This window comes from Tupaia chinensis, unplaced genomic scaffold (assembly GCF_000334495.1).
Source record: "Tupaia chinensis unplaced genomic scaffold, TupChi_1.0 Scaffold000037_20, whole genome shotgun sequence".
Classification (NCBI taxonomy): domain Eukaryota; kingdom Metazoa; phylum Chordata; class Mammalia; order Scandentia; family Tupaiidae; genus Tupaia; species Tupaia belangeri.
In genome coordinates this window covers 164,189-185,718 of record NW_006159479.1, presented here as the reverse complement: position 1 = coordinate 185,718, position 21,530 = coordinate 164,189, and the positions used below count along the sequence as shown (strand labels likewise).

Below are 21,530 nucleotides of genomic sequence, written 5' to 3'. Positions count from 1 at the left end.
TGGGACTCGAACTGCAGTTGGCCATGTGGGAATGTCAAGCACCTTAACCACCATACCACCCATTGGTCCCCCCAGTGACTCCTATTCTCATTTCTTTTTTTTTTTTTTTTTGAGAGGTTGTTGCTATAGGACACATGCACTCGCCAGACAGAGAGAGAGAGACAGAGAGACAGAAAGCGAGAAATCACCTCCCCAGAGGGGATGGCCATGCCGCAATCCCTTCTCCTCCATTCTCCTCTCGGGATCTTGGGCATGCACACACACGCCCGGCGTGAGTTTTAAGCCACCAGGTCCGGGATTCGAACCGCAATTGACTATATGGGAGTTCAGTGACATAGCCATTACGCTAACTGCTGGTCCCCCTATTCTCATTTCTATCAGTAGTCATTATGAATTTTTGTTTCCTTAAATTTCCTATCACACTCCTCTGTTTTCCATCTCTCAAGTAGTGACTTGTTTTTCGATTTAACAGAATATCAAGATCATAAAATTTAATATATATACACACACACACATACACATACACACATACATATATATATATTTACTATAGCCTTTACTGTACCTAACATACATAAAATATTAAATCTATAAAGGTAACTATTACATATTTGTTACATGCTACATATACTATATATATTACAATAATCTCTATATATCCCATTCAAAATAACAAATACATAATCTACACTACATATAAAGGGGCTTCAAAAAGTTTGTGGGAAATGGAACTAAAATATGAATTTCTTTGGGTGCAAATTTTTTCTTTTATGGTTTTTGCCAAAGGGTGCATGTGTTCACCAGAGAGAGAGAGAAACAGAGAGACACAGAGAAAAGGAAAGTGAGAAATTACTCCCTAAGGGAGGCGGCCACGCTGCAATCGTTTCTCCATTCTCCTCTCAGGATTTTGATGCCCCCTGGCCCCTTGATTTTCAAGCTACCAGGTCTGGAGAATTGAACCATGGTCGGTCATGTGGGAGTCTAGCACCTTAGTCACTATGGCACCTACTGGTCCTGGTGCAAAAAACTTTTTAAAGCCATGAGTAATTTTTCTTAATATGCATTTTCCATTAACTTTTTTTTTTAAAGAGAGAGAGATTTTTGCTATAGGGCACGTGCACTCACTGGAGAGACAGAGAGTGAGAAATCACCCCCCCAGGGGGGATGGCCACACAGCAATCCCCTCTCTTCATTCTTCCCCTGGGATCCTGGGCCTGCATGCATATGTCCTGGCAGGGTTCTCAAGCCACTGGGTCTGGAACTGGCCCAGTCAGCCATGTGGGATCTGGCTTCCCCAACCTCCATACCACCTGATGGCCCTATCTCTTTATTTTTGTGTAATTTTGTTTTAGTTATGTCCTTTGCAGACTTTTGACTGAATTGTCATAGCTGTGTATACCTATTATCCCAATTTGAGAGCTTTGATTTTTAGTGGTAAAACTGAACATATTGGTATATTGTAATTATTGATACTTGCTCTTATTCCTTTCATATTATTTTATATTTTCTATTTACTCTTTGTTTATTCTTTTCATTTTCATTTCTGATTCTTCCAGATTTGTTTACATTCTCTTTTTTACCTTTCCCTCCCTTCTGGTGGTTCCAAGTTCTACATCCTACTTCCATTTTTCTAGTTTCACCATTAAATATTTAACAAAAAATATGAAAGACAGAATTATCCACTTTGTGGATGATGTTATTTTAGGAAGCCCAGAAATTTAGCTTAAGAAAGTTTAGCAGTGACAAATATATTTAAATTTAAATTTGACTATAATTTAATTATTAATTCTGTCTTTTTCCTTTTACAAAGTCTGTAAAAGATTTGTATATTTTTTCAGGTTGTTATTTTTGTAATATTTTGCTAAAGGGCCAGCTCTGTTTTACATTTTTTAAAGGCTGGATAGTAAACTGTATAGAAGCTTGTTATATTGTTTTCTAGTTTTCATACTAGTTTTATTTAAATTATTACTTTTATATTTAAATATTTTCTTTAAATAATACTTTACTAAACTTTTTTATTTAAATTAGATATCAGAGGAAAGTCTTATGGAAGGATTTTTCCAATTATTATTATTTTTGACTAACAGATCATCAGTGTACACATTTATGGTGTACAATGTGTTGTTTTGATATGTGTATACAATGGGCAGTAATTAAATCAAGCTAATTAACATATTTATTACATTGTTTACCTATCATTTTTAATGATGAGACATTTGAAATTTACTCTTAGTTATTTTGAAATATGTAATACATGACTATAGTCACCCTGCTATGCAGTAGGTTTATCTCAAAGTCTCTTCCTCCTGTCTAACTGAAACTTTGTACCCTTTGATCAACAACTTCACATTCTTTTCTTCTCCTCCCTTCCAACCTCTGGTACCCATCATTCTACTCTCTACATCTAACTTCAACCATTTTATATATGCATATGAATTTATGTGGTATTTATCTTTCTGTCTGGCATATATTACTTATGAAATGTCCCCCCATTTTCATCCATGTTGGATGTTAGAATTTTCTATTTTTCTTTTTTTTAAAGAATTTTTAAAATTTAACTTTATTTATTTATTTATTTTATTTTGACCAGAAAGGGACAGAGTGTGAGAGTGAGAGAGAGAGAGAGGAAAAGTGAGAAAGCAAGTCTCTAGATCCGGGACTTGAACCGTGGTTGGCCATGTGGGAATACAGTGCCCTTAACTACCATGTCACTTGCTGGCCCCAGGATTTTCTATTTTTTTATAGCTGAATAGTATTCCATTATGTATATGTACACCACATTTTCTTTATCCATTTCTTTGTTTATGTACCTTGAGGTTACTTCCACATCTTGACTATTGTGCTAATGCTGCAATTAGCATGGAAGTGCAGATATCCCTTCATCATATTTATTCCAGTTCCTTTGGATACATACCTAGTAGTAAAATTACTGAATCATATGGAATTTCTATTTTTAGTTTAAGGGACTTCCATGTCATTTTCCATAATGGATGGACTAATTTACCTTCCCATCAACAATGTACAAGAGTTCTCTTTTCTTGGGAACCAGCAGTTAGTAATGGCTATGTCGCTGGACTCCCAGGTAATCGACCATGGTTCGCGTCCTGGACCTGGTGGCTTAAAACTCACATTGGGCGCAGGTGCGTGCATGCCCAAGATCCCGGGAGGAGAATGGAGCATCCCCCCTGGGGGGGGGGGGGGATTTCTTGCTTTCTGTCTCTCTCTGTCTGGCAAGTGCATGCGCCCCATAGAGAAAACCTCCCCCTCCCAAAAAAAAGAGTTCTCTTTTCTCTAAATCTTTGCCAACACTTGCTATCTTTCATCTTTTTTATTTTGATTAACTTGTATCACAATCCATTTGTGAGCCAGTTGCTGTAGCCAAGGCAGTGGAATGCTCTAGCCATGCCCAAGTCATTCTTCACCCTCTTGGTGAGTGGTTGGGGGAAGTGGGAAGGAGGTGGGATACATTTATAACCAGAAGAAATAGGAACCAAGTAGCTTCCTGTGACTTTTTTCTTTTTCGTTTACTTCTCAGATTCAAAGATTTTTATTTCTATCATTATTATGATCTTTCTTTTCTTGGAGATTTTTTGGGGTGGTTTCTTTTTAAGCTTCTTTAGTTGAATTCTTATTTATTTTTATTCCATATGAATGAATTATAATTGTAGATTCTCACCCTCCCACATATCCTACCAATAATATAAAGGCTTTCTTTCAAGAACTATTTCTGATTTTGTAAATGTTAATTTTGTTGAGCTCTTTGTGGGCTTGATTCTGCCTCATCTTTTTGTTAAATTTTTTATAAGCATACACAGTCTGTTCACATAAATGATATGTTGGCTAGAGATTTAATTATGAGGTTTTTGATTTTACTTCTTAAAACTCAGAGTTCTTCAGGCATTTAGTTTTAAGAAAGTCCAAGGACCACCTGATATTTATGCTTCTTTCTCTTCTTAAGTTTATTTTGTTGGAATGTGCTTTGAGAAAGGGATTTTTTTAAAACCACAAAATGTACTAAATTTTGGATCTTATGATCAATCTCTATTAGAAAAACCTTTAAAATGATCCGATTTAGATTTTCTTTTTCTTTTTTTCCTTAAGCTGCCATATATTTCATTATTGTTTTCACTCTCCTTTTAGTTTCTTTTTTGATGTTGGCTTCCCCCCCCCCATTGCTGTAATACCTGTTTCTTAGGGATAATATTTTAACATCTCCATACCATTATAAAAATATAGATAAAAATATAAATACACACTGTATCTTTTCTTCATCTTTTTAGTTTTTTCAATATTTTCTTGCTTTCTGGGAAGATCCTTACTATGTCTGTATCTCCCAAACATGTGGTCCCTTTGAAGCTCTGTTGTCTGGTGATTGAAGCAACTGGATCCCACATGTCCAACATGTGGTTCTAGTCCTGGACCAGCAACTTGAGAGACAGATGAGGAATGTGTGATTTTGTGCCCCAAATCCCGACAGCATGAAGATATGGAGGAGAAGTGGCAACTGTTCCCCCATGGGAAACACTTTCTCTCTTTCCTTCTCCCTCTTATCTGTCTCTCTGGCTAGTGCATGTGTCCTTCCTCTGGCAAGATAGATAGATACAGATAGATAACTTCAAAGAGTAGAGATTGTGTTTTTCTTGTTCATGCCTCTTTACTTAGTTAGTGAGGTACCTGTGCTTAGTACTTACTTAGATTACTTACAGAGTGAGCAAAAGAATGAATAAATGAACAAACTAATGGGCAAATAAAAATGTGGGAGATGATGAATCAGGAAATGCTGCCTACCACCATATTGATATGGTGGTCCTGAAGACCTTTGTAATTTCATCAGAATGGTATTAGAATTAACTTAATACAATGAGAACCAAACAGAGCAATAGGAAATGGATAAAAACAATAATATGTTTTATTTTATATAGATAGATACACACACACATAATACCATATCATAATTTACATTCTGTTTTGATGTTGGGAATATTTAGTTGGAATTCCTATATTTATGTACTTTTCTTTAATGCTGTAGAACTACATAAAGAAAGAACAAATACTCAAGTGCATTTGATTTCTTTTTGTTATCATTGTTCTTTTTTTCACTCTGTTTTAATATTTGAGCACTAAGGACTAAACATTTAGAGAATAAATTTATATTTTTTAAAGTGTCTAAAAGGAGTAATTGACTAAGAGGAAGCTAGAAATATCTCATCCATTTAAGATAAAATCATGTCTCAACCGCTATGCCTTTCTCTTATAAAATTAGCTATGTCATGAAACTTTTTGTGATAACAGCTAAACATTATACAATACCTTACCTGTACAAGACCCTATGCAAGGTGTTCCCGTATACCACTAATCCTTACAGCTACTCTGAGAGAAATGTCATAGTCATTGCAGAGGAGAACACAGACTCTTAAGAGAGGTCATATAATGTGCCCATTCTCACCCAGGCAATAAACGGATTGCCAGATCTGTCCAATCATATGACTATTTCAGTACCCACCCTGCCTCCAGACTACATAAGCCTTTAAATGTACTCTACCTTTATTTATCTTTAGGTCTACTTGTTTATGAAAAGATTATTAAAGAAAAACTTTGTGCATCTTCATAATTTTATTCTTGAGTTTTATAGAGAGCAAGACACAATATTCTTCCTGGGTGTTTGAGTCTGTTTTTTGTTGCTATAACAATATCGAAGACGGAGTAATTTATAATGAGCAGAAACTTACTGGTCTCATAGTTCTGGAATCTGGAAAGTCCTAGAGAATAGCGCTGGCATCTGTTAAGGGCTTTGTGCTGTGTCATCCTATGGCAGAAAGTGGAAGGACAAAGACAAGTGAAAGAGAAGCAGGAGAAAAGTAGTGACTCAACTCACTTTTATAAGAAATCCACTTGAGATAACTAGCCCATTTCCCCATTAAAGGCATTAATCCATTCATGAGAGCAGAGCCCTCGTGACCCAATCACTTATTAGGCCCCATTTCCAACTGTATTGGGGACCAAGCTTCTAACAATGAGCTTTGGGGAACACGAATGAGCATGGTTTTCAAACCATGGTACAATACTGTCTTTTTTGCATCCTATACAACCCACTAAAAATCACTGTATGATCTTCACAGATTTTAACTTTGAATGCTCTGTTACCTTTCAATCTCAGCTCAAGAGGTTAATTGGGGTGCCTTAATAACTTTTCACATTTTTCCTTGTACTAAGAGTAGATAAGTTTCTTTCACACATAGTCTCTCTATATTGGGGAGTTGGAACATATCCCCAGGATCCATACTGAAAATAGAAAATAATTTTTAAGATTTCTGTTTTCAATAAAAATTTATACCAGGACCAGCAGTTAGCGTAGTGGCTATGTTGCTGGACTCCCATGTAGTCGACCGCAGTTCGAGTCCCAGACCCAGTGGCTTAAAACTCACACGGGGCACGTGTGTGTGCGTGCCCAAGATCCCGAGAGGAGAATGGAGGAGAAGGGATTGCGGCGTGGCCATCCCCCCTGGGGGGTGATTTCTCGCTTTCTATCTTTCTATCTCTCTCTGTCTTTCTGGTGAGCGCACGCGCCCTACAGCAAAAATATGTATGTATGTGTAAGTGTGTGTGTGTGTGTATATATATATATATATATATATATATATATATAATTGTCCAGTGTGTATATATATATATATATATATATACACTGTATATATATACACTGGACAGTGTGTATATATATATATATATACACACACAATTAACAATTAACAATTTTGTTACTTAGAAGGACTTTAAGAGATAACTCATAGGCAGAAACCCTGGGGAACCAGATTTAGAAAACAGATAAGAATCTAGGCTCATGAAAGATATGGACCTATCATCAAAGTTGTACCACAGAAATAGCTGGTTAGGGTGCTACTATCAATTAGTATATACATTTGTGTATAATATTCTTCCTTCATTGATTATTTGCATCATTGTTAGAAAAATGCCAGGAATAAAATTAAGTAACTCAAATGTCTATTAATGGACATTGATATATTGATAAAATAAATTATAATATATTTATGTAGTAGAATACTATATTGTTATAAAACTTTTTGTATAAATCTAAATATACACACATGGAATGATATTCAAGGGATAAGAAACAGAAAAAAGTGGAAAAAGTTGTAAAATACTGTCTGGTATTATTCTATTTTTGTCTTAAAAAGATACATATTTTTGGGCGTGGTGGCGCCCACCCTGTGGCAAAAAAAGATACATATTTTTATATTTGAAGAGAATAAATACCACATCCATAATAGCTGTCATCTCTGGGTCCTTAATTCATGGAAACCTTTAATTTCTTACCTCCTATTTCTATATTGTTTGAAATATCTTTGTTAATAAATGTAAAATAATGCATATGCCTTCGCTAGCTGGAGCCTTCAATTACTTATGTTAGTGCAAAGACAGCCACACTTGGCTTTCTCTGCTCTATGTAAGAAGATATTTTCAACAATTGGAATTGCTACTCTTTCTCAACTCCCCTCACCCTCCACCGTGACAGGTGAGATACAAGAGCCTTTAAAATCAGCAAACATGACCAACTGAATATTGATGAGTGAATAAAGAACAGATTCTAAAAGATTTTATGTTGCAATTTTTTACTCTCTTTAATCAAAATATCTAGTTCTAAATATGAGCTTTTTCTTTAAAAATATTCTATTTCTCTTTCTTGTATAATCTTTGAATATGTGAATCTATAATTTCTATTGCAGGAAAAAATTTAAACTTTGAATGAAAACTTTCAGGTAGAGTTCTTGAAATAGCTATTAAAATATTTTACATATATTTAAATTTGGTATAAAACCCAAAAGACATTTTACTTTGATCACTTCTACTGTTTCAAATTACTAAATTGATGTTATTGAAAATTTCTAAGACATTTTGGTACAATAATTTAAGGACATTAAGAATGAGTTGTGATTTTTGTTGGCTTATATGTTTGTTTTTAGCATTCCATATTGGAAGAAAAGATTTTTACACATGAAAAAAATGCCTTTGTTTAGTAAATCACACAAAAATCCAGCAGAAATTGTGAAAATTCTGAAAGACAACCTGGCCATTTTGGAAAAGCAAGACAAAAAGTCAGACAAGGTATGAGCTAAAACAATAACATTATTACTAAAATACATCCATTCTAAGGCCAAAACCAATATAAAAGCCTAATGAGGAATACCACATAGATCTGTCATGGGCACATAGGGTCTTTGTAAATACATTTAAGTTGATTTCAGGTTCTATGCAGCTGTTAACTGTGCCGTCTGTCGTCTTGAACTTTTGGTTCACTACTAGAGCCTCTGACCAATCCTGGTTCCTCTAGACTGTAGAACTTAAAGCTCTAAGAGGTTTCACTGGTGTATAACATTAACAGTGACAGGAAAGGTAAAAAGCTTTTATTTAAAGATTGATTTTTTTTCTATTACAATGCAACCTCATTTTCACACTGTTTAATGTCTGGGTAAAAAGGACTTCCTCACAGATAGGCCCTTTCATTATATATAGTATGTTAATTATTCCTTCAAAGGAATGTTAAATACAGCATATTCAGTTCTCTCTAAAGTGAGTAGTTTATGCCAGATTCAAGGTATCTATTAAATAAATGTCCTTGAGTTTACATCTTTCTGTCTCAGTATATGATACAATCTAAGATTCTCCGAGGATATAGATGCTTCTTAATTTAATTGTAGTGTACGTTGTAATATTGAACCAAATACTGGCCCAACTGGAAAGAAAAACTTACTTTTGTAAAAGAGAAAATCTAAATGGTAAAAGAGAGAAAAAAGAACTAGTCAGTGGATTTAGCATATTCACTAAAAGACCGTGCAGCCATCATCATCATCTAATTCCAGAATTAATTGCTATTACCCATAAAGAAATCCTGTGCCCGTTAGTTGTCTTCCTCATTTCCTCTTCCCAAAGCTCTAACACCCATAACCCACTTTCTGCTTCTATAGATTTGACTCTTATTCTTTAAAATATAGTAAGATTTGTTAAGTTCCATAGCTAACAAAAAACACGATGATTATGTGTGAAGAGTAGAGGATTGATAAAGAAAGTTTGTGAGTTTTGACAACTTCTGAATTTTATACCTGGCCCATATAAGAATCAGGAGAATGGGGATTTACTGAAAAATCTAAAGACAACACAGTACTTGAAATAATGACTAGTAGCTACTGATCAGTCTTTAAAATGGAGTCAATTTAATTTTCGAGAGCTACATTTATAAATAATTACTAGAAAATTAGACTATCAGGATGGTTGAAAGAAGATTATTTCAAATGTTGACTAAGTAGAAATAACAGAATTTGTTATATAAATAAATTTTAGTAACTTTTCTAAATAAAAAAGCCGTATTTATTATTAAATGATGGTTTTTTTTGTGTTTGTAACTGTACAATAGTCTTTGCTTATAAATGAGTAGGATCCAAGAAATGTTAGTTGTTTGTTTGTTTATAGCTTGAGAACTTTTGGGTTTTTTTAAGCTAATATTTGGATACTTTTTGGTCACTAGGCTTCAGAAGAAGTGTCAAAATCACTGCAAGCAATGAAAGAAATTCTGTGTGGTACAAATGACAAAGAACCCCCAACGGAGGCAGTGGCTCAGCTGGCACAAGAACTCTACAATAGTGGGCTGCTGGTGACACTGATAGCTGACCTCCAGCTGATAGACTTTGAGGTAAACTCGTTGGAGAGTGACAGTTCTGCTCTTCACTTCTACTAAATGTGACTATCAGCCTCTGATTTGGGGGGTAGATGGTGGTACAGTGGTAAAGCATGGGGCTCTGCAAGGCAGATCATGTATGGAGATCTCCCTTAGGACACCTGGCATGCGTGTGCCTGTGATCTGGGCTGACTGTGGCTGGGGGGGATTGTGGCATTGGGACCCTGTCAGGGGTACTATGTCTGTCTGTCTTTTTCTGTGTCTCTCTCATGAAATAAGTAAGTAAACTTAAAAATAATGTTTGGGGGGCCAGCAGATGATGTAGTGATTAAAGCACTGGACTCCCACATGGTCAACCATGGTTTGAATCCTGGACCTGGAGGCTTGAAACTCAGGCCAGGCGTGTATGTGTGCATGTCCAAAATCCTAAGAGGAGAATGGAGGAGAAAGGATTGCAGTGTGGCTATCCCTCTTGGTGGGGGTTTAATTAATTTCTCTCTGTGTGTCTCTGGTGAGCATACACATCCTACAGCAAAAAATCTCAAATTTTTTTTCGCTTTTCTTTTTTATTATTGCTGTCCATAATTATTACAAACTGTTTTTTTCTAAAATTTTAAAAATCACTTAAATCGTTTTTTAAAAAGGTTAAAAGGTATACTATAGTTGTTTTGTGTAACTAAGTAGCAAGGTTAGTGGCTAGTAATAATAGCAAATAACATTTGTGGAGTACATATTAAATTCCAGGTATATTCCAAGCACTCAACTAATAAAAATTTTAAAACTACCTCTGTAGTTAATATTATATGTTTAGCTCTAGATGAAAAAAATTAAGGTTCAAAGATACCAAGTAATTTACCCTAAGTCACTTGTAAGATCATAAGCTAGGATTCAAACTCAGACACTATCTTGAAAGCAGGAAATCACCCCCAGGGGGGATGACCACGCCGCAATCCTTTCTCCTCCATTCTTCTCTCGGGATCTTGGGCACGCACGCACACGTGCCCAGCGTGAGTTTAAGCCACCGGGTCCGGGACTCGAACCGCGGTTAACTACATGGGAGTCCAGCAACATAGCCATTACGCTAACTGCTGGTCTCAAACTCAGACACTATCTACCAAGCCAGTTTCTTTTTTCTTTTGCTATAGGGCGCGTGCGCTCACCAGACAGACAGAGAGAGACAGAGAGACAGAAAGCGAGAAATCACCCCACAGGGGGGATGGACACGCTGCAGTCCCTTCTCCTCCATTCTCTTCTCGGGATTTTGGGCACGCACGCACACACACCCGGTGTGAGTTTTAAGCCTCTGGGTCCGGGACTCGAACCGCAGTCAACTACATGGGAGTCCAGCGACATAGCCATTATGCTAACTACTATTCCCCCCAAGCCAGTTTTTTAAAGAGAAAATATTATATCAATGACTTAGAAAGTTTTAAAAATGATAGTTATGTAAGTTATTTATCTCATTTTGAAAGCAATTGTATCTAATTTACCTAAGTAATAAATTGACTAAAACAAAAACTTAGAAATGTAAGTGGTGATTTTGTGTAGACATTTATTACATGCTATAAGTCTAACTTAGAAATTTGTACATTAGACAAGTTTGAGCACTGACTGCTCGGGTGCTGGAAGTCTAGGTTTTGCTTTCTTGTTTGTTTCTACCTTAATACGTTTGGTAGACCCCAGTAAGTGGTTGGGTCTCCAGTCATTCTCAGATTAAGGAGATATGCAGTTTCTGAAGTGAATTGCTTTTAGTTTTATTTACTGAGCGAGTGGAAGGAAACCTTACAGTAATACAGTGATTAGGCCAAGATAAGGTCAGGCCTCTGGGGATTGTGGAAATACTAGCCTGAAGGTTAGCTGGGGAAAGATGACTAGAACCTGGGAAGAGAAATGCATCGTCAGACAGCTCAGGAGCTGTGCAGTCAGGTGTGTTGGCCAAAGCAAGGCTGAGTGAGGACACTGAAAGACCCTGATTTCAACTCATTCTTCTTTCAGCTACATCTGTCTTTTTTCCCTCCCTTATTCTATGTGTTTAACATTTTCTCGTATGTAATTATTTTCCTCTTTTTATTCTTGCTTGTTTTTTTTTCTGTTTCCCTCCCCATCATAGGTCCCATCGCCAATTGAAACTGGGTGTATGTGGAATTAAAGTATATTCTTCCTGTGCATAAGCATATGTGTATGTTCCTTTTCTTTCATTTAAAATGAGATATTGTAAACATCTGTAGAAGCTGTGGCATAGTAGGAAAACATTTGACTTAGAATTGTTGAAAGTGCCAGCTCTGCTATTCAGATAGACAGTAATTTAACCTCTTTGAGTCTAGGTTTTCTCATCTGTAAAACAGGAACAATAAGGGCCAGCTGGTGGTATGGTGATTAAGGCAGTTGGATCTCACATGGCTGACTGCGAAGTTCAAGTCCCTGACTCAGGAGCTTGAAAAACATACTGGATGTATGTGCATGTTGCTCAAAATTCTGAAAAAATGGGAGAAATGGAGGAGAAGGGATTGTGGTGTGACTATCCACTATGAAGGGGGTGCTTTCTCACTTTCCTTCTCTCACCCTCTCTTTCTGTCTCTTTCTGGAGAGGGCATGTGCCTTCTGGCAACATTTTTTTTAATGAAATAAAATAGGAATAATATGAACCTAGAGCATTGTTTGAAATATTTAACTAAAGGGGCCAGCAGTTAGCATAATGGCTATGTCGCTGGACTCCCACGTAGTCGACTGCTGTTCAAGTCCCGGACCCAGTGGCTTAAACTCATGCTGGGCGCGTGTGTGTGTGCCCAAGATCCTGAGAGGAGAATGGAGGAGAAGGGATTGCGGCGTGGTCATCCCCCCTGGGGAGTGATTTCTCACTTTCTGTCTCTCTGTCTCTCTCTCTATTTTTGGCGAGCGCACGCACCCTATAGCAAAAACCTCTCCAAAATTAAAATATGTGTGTGTGTGTGTGTGTGTGTGTGTGTGTATATATATATATATATATATATATATATATATATTTAACTAAATAGCACACATATTATTTTATAAAAGAATATTAAATATGAGAGAAAACTATATTCCAAGGTCAGGTAATAGTGTTTTTATTCCTTTCTTTCTCAAACTTAAAAGCTCAGGTTAAATGTAAACTGGTTGGTTTGTATTGTAACTCTTGGTTTTTGGTTTATTTTAGTTCATTTTTTGTTTGTTTGTTTAAGTTTAGTTGTTCAGTGACCATAAATAGGAAAATGATTCCTACTCTTGGCTTGCAGTACTATAGCTCTATAAATTTTCTATTGTTTTGCTCATTTCCCAAAGAGCAGCAAATATCAAGCTATAGTCATCATTAGTTATTATGTTCACTTGAGTTCATTTATGAGACCAGTCCATTTGCAGTCAAGTGCTTGCAGGACTATGACTAAGGATGGCTATATTTTTAAGAGTTTTTTGTCTTTAGGCCTTCCAGAGAGAGAAAGAGACAGAGACCATCAGAGGGAAAGTGAGAAATCACCCCCCGGCCCCCGGGTGGAATGGACAGGCCACAATCTCTTCTCCTCCATTCTTCTCCTGTAATCTTGGGCACGCACACACATGAGACTGACATAATTTTCAAGCCACTGGGTTTGAGACTCAAACCGTAATCGGCCATGTGGGAGTCCAACAACATAACTGCTACACCATCCGCTGGCCCCTGGATGGCATTCTTTTTTCCCCAGAGGATTTTGCTATATGGTGCGTGTGCTCACCAGAAAGACAGAGAGAGACAGAGAGACAGCAAGTAAGAAACTACCCCCCCCAGGGGGGATGACCATGCCGCAATCTCTTTTCCTCCATTCTCTTCTTGGGATCTTGGGCATGCACACACACACATGCACCTGGCATGAGTTTAAGCCACCGGGTCCAGGACTTGAGCTGTGGTCAACTACATGGAAGTCCAGCGACCTAGCCATTATGCCAACTGCTGGTCCCAGGATGGCAATAGTTTGAAGATGAGTCAGAGATGATATATTATCAGGTGTAGTGACCTGGAGAAGCCTTGAGTAGGACAGATACAAAATGCTCTCCAGGAATTGGGGAAATAAGGAGTACACCAAAGAGAACCTCTAGATATCTCAAAACTTTGTTTAGCATTGGCTCAGAGAACAAAAGTGGTAAGTAACTGGGGCCAGCAAGTGGCTTGGTGGTTAAGGTGCTGGACTCCCACATGGCTAACTGCAGTTCGAGTCCTAGACTTATCGACTCTCTCACTTTCTCTCTCTCTCTGTAGTGAAAGAGCATATGCAAGAGAGAGACACACACACAGTGAGAGGGAAAGTGAGAAATCACCGCCCCAGGGGGATGGCCATGCTGCAATCCCTTCTTCTTCATTATCCTTTCAGGATCTTGGGCATGCACACACATGTACACAGTGTGAGTTTCAAGCCACTAGGTCAGGGACTTGAACTGCTGTTGGCCATGTGGGAGTCCAGTGACGTAATCTCTACACCATCTGCTGTGCCCAGGAAAGTTCAATTTTAAGCACTCATTTTCAGGAAGGAGGCAGCATTAGTAGCATTATTAGCCTCCTTGCAGAAATGTGCCATGTATCTCTATGAACTGGAGGCATGCATGATCAACCCACAGGCAGCAACTTTCCTTCTTAAGTCTAAAGTGTCTGTACAAGCTAGTGACAGCTTGATAAAAATTTCTCCTGACTTAGAAGCATATTCTAACCACATAGACCTCCACCTCCTCATCTCTTGGTCCGTAGGTAGCACTGAAATGGCCCCTTCTGTACTGAGAGTACCTCATGTGCTAGGTCTGTCTCCTGTACCTAGTGACATGTCAGTTGATTGGTTGATTGGTTGGTTCATTGGTTGGTTAACTAAATGTAGGAATGAGAATGAGAGCTAGAATCAGAGGTAAAGGAACTGGACTAAAAGGTTTCTTGAGACACACTGATAAACCATTCTTTTCTTTCTTTCTTTTTTTATTTTTTTGAAGAGTTTTTTGCCATAGGGCACATGTGCTTGCCAGAGAGAGAAAGAGACAGTGAGAGGGAAAGTGAGAAATCCAGCCCCCCCCCAAGGGGGGATGGCCACTCTACAATCCCTTCTCCTCGACTCTTTTATCTTGGGCAAGCCTGTACACATGCCCGGCGTGATTTTTCAAGCCCTGGGTCTGAGATTTGAACTTCAGTCTGCCATGTGGGAGTCCAGCAACGTACCCACTACATCATCGGCTGTTTTTTCTTGAGCCATTTTTCTTGAGGAATTGGCAAATTGCTTAGAAGATAATTCAAACTGCTTTTGGTAAGGATTGTATCATTTCAGTAAGAGAATAGCTTCTCCTGGTGCTTCTTTGAAGAGCACAGCAGTCATTTGACTTTAAAGTTTCTGGTATGATTTTGTATGAGGAAGGACAAATTTTTTTTTTTTTTTTGTTTTAGGGATGGGGTGCAGCTTCTGCTAGATAATGTAAGAGGGTGGAACATTCTTCACAGAGAAAAAAATTGAATCTGTTTAGAAGATACCTTGATGAGCTTTTGTACCTATCAGTTGTGAAAGGCTGAAGTCTCTAGAAAATGTCTAGAAAGAAGAGACTGAAGAAAAGAGCACATATTCTCTTTGCAGAGTAAAGTAATGAAATGTGAGAAATGCCCTTTTAGGCTAAGGATGATATGAGAAGGAAATAGAAGGGCAGTAGAAGGGTCGGGAGCAAGAGGGGGAAAAGCTCCAGAACCTTGACAAAAGGATGCAGCCTATGGAGAAAGATGTTCAGGAGGAGCCTTTAATAACAGTGTTATATAGAATTCTGTTTGAAGCTGTTTCTGTCTGTGCTATCACTACTGTTTGTGACCCTCAAGCCTTTGATCAAAGAACTATGTACTAATAGTGTACATGAGTGAAGGAGAAAGCAGTCTTCTACAATTGAGATGAACGGGATATTGAGAAAATAACCAGTTGCAGTAGGTGAGACAACACAAGGAGTTGGGAGTGGGGCCAGCAGGTGGGCATGGTGGTTAAGGTGCTAGACTCCTACATAGCTGACTATGGTTCAAGTCCCAGATCTGGTGGCTTTCTTTCTCACTCTCGCTCTCTCTCTCTCGTCAAATTGGAGAATAATAATAAATAAATAAAATGTAATAAATAATTATTTTTTTAAAAAAGAAAGGAGCCAAGATAAGGGATTTGGAACTCAACCTAGCATGATGATGGTAGAGGGGAATGACATAGAGCAAGTATCAGAGACTATCTCAGGAATCTGGGTGATGAACCCATTTCTCCTGTAGGAATCCACAGCGCTCCTTGGGGTGGGGATGGGAAAATACTGAGGATCATGCTATTGTATGATTAATGGCTGCTTAGGAAACAGGCCTTTCTTTGGGTTAAAAAGTAATGAAAATACTCATTACTTACCCATAAATTTTTATCTAATCCTTTAAGCCTTAAAATTGCTGACAGAAAAATACCACTTCAGCATATTATTATGAGGTTTTAAAAAATGACTTGTGACTGAGATTGCAAGATTTTATGGGCTCAGGATCAAACTCAGAGCTGTTTTTTTGAGGTTTGGCCACTATTCAAGACATAGCTTTAAGCTCTTTGATGTTTTGAAACACAATATGATAAGAGATCAAAAGCTTAAAACTTGATTGCATATAAGAGTTGGTGCATTTATTTAAAAGGCAGGTGCACCTTATAAAACTAGGGTTGATGTGAAATCAACTGTTCAGGCTGAATAAGAAAGAAGCTTAAAGAAGCAGAAAACTTTCTACTGTAAAAACTTAATCTCTAATGATTATTTCTAGCTACATATTTTAAAAATCAGCAAAACAGATGCTCCAATTCGCTTCTCTGTAAGATGTTGCCTAGTCCTGTGTTTTTGAAAATTTTCATCCACTAAAAATCTTTTTCTTTTCCCTGGCTCTGATTAAAGTGGTCATAATCTTTCATTTTAATTTATTTAATTGATTGTTTTGTTGTTTGTTTGGAGAGAGATAAAGATGAGCACTCCTAGGGTGGTGTTCCTGTGGGTACGCAGTAACCAAACCTTGACTTTCCATATGGTTTCCAGCATTGCAGAGTTGTGCTACCTCTGAATTACCATTCTGGGCCTGGTCTTGACTCGATTGATATTTGACTGCTTATACATTGTGCCTGTCATTAGACAAGTTAAAGAATTTTAAATTTCTGGTGGGGAAATACATGATAGTAAATGGAATTCGATGTTTTTATTACCCTGTTGCCTTCTTAAAATGAATGAATACAAGCTCTAAAGACTTTATCTATAAAAAATACATACTTTCTAGGTGATTAAAAATAGTATTTGGTGGGGCCAGCAGGTGGCATGGTGGTTAAAGTGCTGGACTTCCACTCAGTCAACTGCTGTTCAGGTCCTGGACCCTGTAGCTTGAAAATTGTCCTGAGTGCATGTGCATGTGTGCCCAAAATCCCAGGAGGAGACTAGAGAAGGAGGGATTGCAGCGTGGCTGTCCTCCCCCACCCCCTGGGAATTTCTCACTCTCCTTCTCACTATCTCTTCCTGGCGAGCGCACACTCTATGGCTAAAACCTTAAAAATAAACAAACAAACAAAAAAATTTGACATCAGTCTCTTAAACAGAAGGGAAAGTTGTTAATTGTTTGAAAGAAAATTAAGACCGTGGTCATTTTAGTTTTAATTTACCATACTTTTTTTTTTTTTTTTTTTGAGAGGGAGATTTTTGCTATAGGGTGTGTGTACTCACCAGAGAGACAGACAGAGAGACAGAAAGCGAGAAATCACCCCCCAGGGGGGATGGTCACACCGCAATCCCTTCTCCTCCATTCTCCTCTTGGGATTTTGGGCACGCACACACATGCACCCAGCATGAGTTTTAAGGTTCGGAACTTGAACTGCAGTTGACTATGTGGGAATCCAACAACGTAACCATTATGCCAACTGCTGGTTCCCCATACTATTATTTTTAAAAGTTTACATGTTTATTTCCTACAAATCATGCACACCCCTAACTAGGTCTTATCAGGCCACAATTCCCCTCCCCGCAGCCTTCCTGTCAGTCAGGATTACAGGTGCACTCATGAACATACGTGGCACGTTTAGGTTGACCCGGGATCCTAACCCCAAGCCTTCCCACGTGGCTCGAGCATTGCTTAGCATCACCTCACTGCCTGCGCCACCATGACTGGGCATGACCTTACTGTATTTTTACGGAATGCAGTCTGTCAGAATGCCAGTCACTACTTATGCCATGTATAGTGTACAGAATGTTTGCCTATCTGTTTCCTGGGGAATTCTTCCTTCTTCCCCATGCACATGGTTACCCTGGGAGTCACATTCTGCAAGATAACACCTGCCCAGCACCCAGGAGATTCCTTTCCAGAGCACATCTAACTAAAGGAGGACCACAGTCTTTCTGCAAGAATCCTGGAACTAGTACTGGAACAGAACCCCAGTGTCAAGCCAGGAGCTAAAGATACTAGATGTAGCTTTTCCATCAGTGGCCATATTTCCCACCATGTGCACTAAAGAACGGAAAAAGCCAGCAGAGAAGACAGAATAATGACAAAGATGTGGAAGGAGGGGGGAGCAAGCTGATTTTCTTTTCTCTTCTTTTAAATGTTAACACATTTCCATAATAATCTGATACTTGCTTAACTAATCTCCACTCTATTGCCTTTCTTTTTTATTTGCTATTGGGTGTGTGTCCACTGAGATGACAGAGAGAGAAATATATAGAGAGAGGGAGAAACGGAGAGAGAGAGAGAGAGAAACCACTCTCTGGGGAGGTTGGTCACACTGCAATCCCTCCTCCTCTCAGGGCCTTGGGCATGTACACAAATCTACCTGCTATATTTTTCAAGTCACTGGCTCTAGGACTCAAACTGCGCAGCCAGCCATGTGGGATCCAGCCACCTTAACCACCATGCCACTGGCTGGCACCTGATTTCTGAGGTAGACTGTGCTTGGGTTTACTAAATCTTTCAGAATATTTATAAATTAGTTTAGTTTGAATTTTAGTCTCCAGCAAGGGTCCTCACTAATCCACAGTGACTAACCCCTACCCTTGCAGACTGCTCTGCCTGTCTCATTCTGAGCCTCAATTCAGCACAAATATTTGCCCTCACCACACCTCAGCTCCCTCCCACGCATATACATCCCAGAAAAAATACAGAAGTCCGCCCTTCCTTCCGGCACACGGCGGCAAGAAGGTGGTGCAAACTTCCAAGAAGAAGTTTGATGCTGACGGCATCTTCAAAGCTGAACTGAACGAGTTCCGAACTCGGGAGCTGGCTGAAGATCGCTGCTCTGGACTTGAGGTTCGAGTTACTCCTACCAGGACAGAAATCATTGTATTAGCCACGAGGACACAAAATGTTCTTGGTGAGAAGGGCCCGCGGATCCAAGAATCGACTGCTGTCATTCCGAAGAGGTCTGGCTTCCCCGAAGGCAGTGTAGAGCTTTATGCGGAAAAGGTGGCCACCAGAGGTCTGTGCGCCATAGCCCAGGCGGAGTCTCTGCGTTATAGACTCCTTGAAGGGCTTGCGGGGCGGAGGCCTGCCACGTGTGCCTGCTGCGCTGTGCTGTGGTTCTTCACGGACAGTGGGGCCACGGGCTGCGAGGCTGTGGTGTCTCAGAAGCGCCGCGGACAGAGGGCTAAGGCCCTGAGATTTGTGGATGGCCTGGTGATTGACAGTGGGGACCGTGTCAACTACTACGTTGACACCAATGTGCGCCACGTGCTGCTCAGGCGGTGTGCTGGGCATCAAGGTGAAGATCGTGCTGCCTGGGACCCAAGTGTCAGACTGGCCCTAAGAACCCCCTGCCCGATCACGTGAGCATCGAGGAGGCCAAAGATGAGAAACTGCCCACCACCCCCATCTCAGAACAGAAGGGCAGGAAGCCAGAGCCGCCTGCCACGCCCCAGCCAGTCCCCGCAGCGTAACAGGGTCTCAGCAGCTATATCGAGAGTCTGGATGTTACTCTGTAAAGGCCTTTAATAAAATCTTATATAAAAAAAAAATTATATAGGAGTCCATTAGTTCAACAACTTACAATGTTCATTTCTTAAATTAGGGTACAAACAGTGACATTAACCTTTTTTTTTTTAAAAAAAAAAAAGCTATTTAATTTAATTGTATTTATTATTATTATTTTGTAATTTGACCAGAGAAACAGAGAGAGCAGGAAAGTGAGAAAGCAAGCTGCCAGGTCCAGGACTCAAACTGTGGTCGGCCATGTAGGAGTCCAGCAGCTTAACCACCACACCACCTGCTGGCCTCAACATTTACCTTTAAAAAATTATTATTTATTTAGTTTTTAAATTTATTCATTCATTTAATTTGACCAGAGAGAGAGAGAGAGGAGAGAGAAAGAGAAAGCAAGCCACCAGGTCCAGGACTTGAACCATGGTCAGCCATGTGGGAGTGTCAAGAGCCTTAACCACCAGACCACCTGCTGGCCTCAACATTTACCTTCTTTAATGCACTATTCTATGCTATACAGCAGTTTCATCACCCTCTAAATTCTCCCATGTCCTTTTATAATCAGCTCCTTTTCTTACCCCAGCCTCTGTTAACTACTGATTTTATTTTTTTTATTTTTTATTTTTTTAGATTTTTGCTATAGGGTGCATTCGCTTACCAGAGAGACAGAAAACGAGAAATCACTCCCTAGAGGGAATGGTCATGCCACAATCTCTTCTCTTCCAGTCACCTCTCAGGATTTTAGGCACGCACAGAAGCCACCCGGTCCAGAACTTGAACCACTGTAGACTATGTGAGAGTCCAGCAATGTAACCATCTGCTGTTTCCACTACTGATCTGTTTTCTATCCCTGTATTTTTACCTTAGCAAAAGCTCCTGTAAGCTAAATCATATAAAATATAGCTGGTAGAGTCTGGCTTCTTTGACGTAGCATCATGCGTTGGACATTCATCTGACATTGCCATGTATCGGAAGTTCGCCCCTTGTTATTGTTGAGTAGTATTCTAGCACATGGATTCGCCACAGATCATTGATGCATTTCTCATTTGAGGACAATTTATTATATTTCCAATTTTAGCAATTACAAATGAAGCTGCCATAATCATTTATGTAGTTTGTGTGTGTGTGTATGTGGACATAGTTTCATTTCACTTGGATAAATACCTAGGAGTAGGATTGTTGAGTGATGTCAACTTTTTGGAGTTGTTTTGTCTTGTGTAGCCATAAGTGTTAGGGATATTTCCTGTGGTTTTAATCTACATTTTCCTAAGGACTAATGATGCCAAGCATCTATTCAAATGGATTTTTTTTTTTTTGGTCACCATCTCTCTTCTTTTATGAGCTATTAGATTTGGGTGGGTTTTTTTTGGGGGGGGGGTTGTTTCTTTGCTTTGCCTCTTTCTTATTTGGTTGTTGAATTCTGATATACAGGTCAGTGGCTATATTTTTTATTATTATTAATTTATGTATTTATTTGCATTCATTCACTGTACATCATTACAGCATACAAAATGAGATTTTCCATCCAGAGTACACTGTATATTGTCTCAGTCAAGCACATCAACAAACATGTTATTGTCAGCAAATAATTTTCCATTTCTTGTCTTCTGTATGTTTTGCTTTTTTTCCCCCCATCCTTGATTCCCTATCTCTTACCCTCTACCATCTCCCACTCTCCTCCCTCACTGTCTCTGGTATCTATGTTTGCTTTCTATACTGTTTTCCCCCCACATTTATTGAATCACCAAAGACCCTAATCAATCCAAATACCCTCTTAGCAAACACAGGTGACACACACATTTCCATGAACACAAGTCTAACTTTACACATCCTATGAAGTAGCACCTAGCTGGGGCTACATATCCTACTGCAGTCATTAAATAGATATAT

General features: G+C 38.8%; 1 protein-coding gene and 1 pseudogene across 2 annotated transcripts in view; both read left to right on the top strand.

Annotated features, from left to right (window-relative positions):
- The window catches only part of CAB39L (calcium binding protein 39 like), a 92,609-nt gene that overhangs the window by 10,418 nt on the left and 60,661 nt on the right, over positions 1-21,530 (top strand). The window contains exons 2-3 of one of the 2 annotated variants that reach the window (XM_027772139.1): positions 7,983-8,124; positions 9,542-9,706. In XM_027772139.1, the coding sequence (XP_027627940.1) occupies positions 8,014-8,124; positions 9,542-9,706 (276 nt within the window). In that variant the 5' untranslated portion in view covers positions 7,983-8,013. The remainder of the gene's footprint in view (positions 1-7,982; positions 8,125-9,541; positions 9,707-21,530) is intronic. The other variant, XM_014588260.2, reaches the window with a different exon arrangement.
- On the top strand, positions 16,659-19,600 carry LOC102480597 (40S ribosomal protein S3-like; annotated as a pseudogene).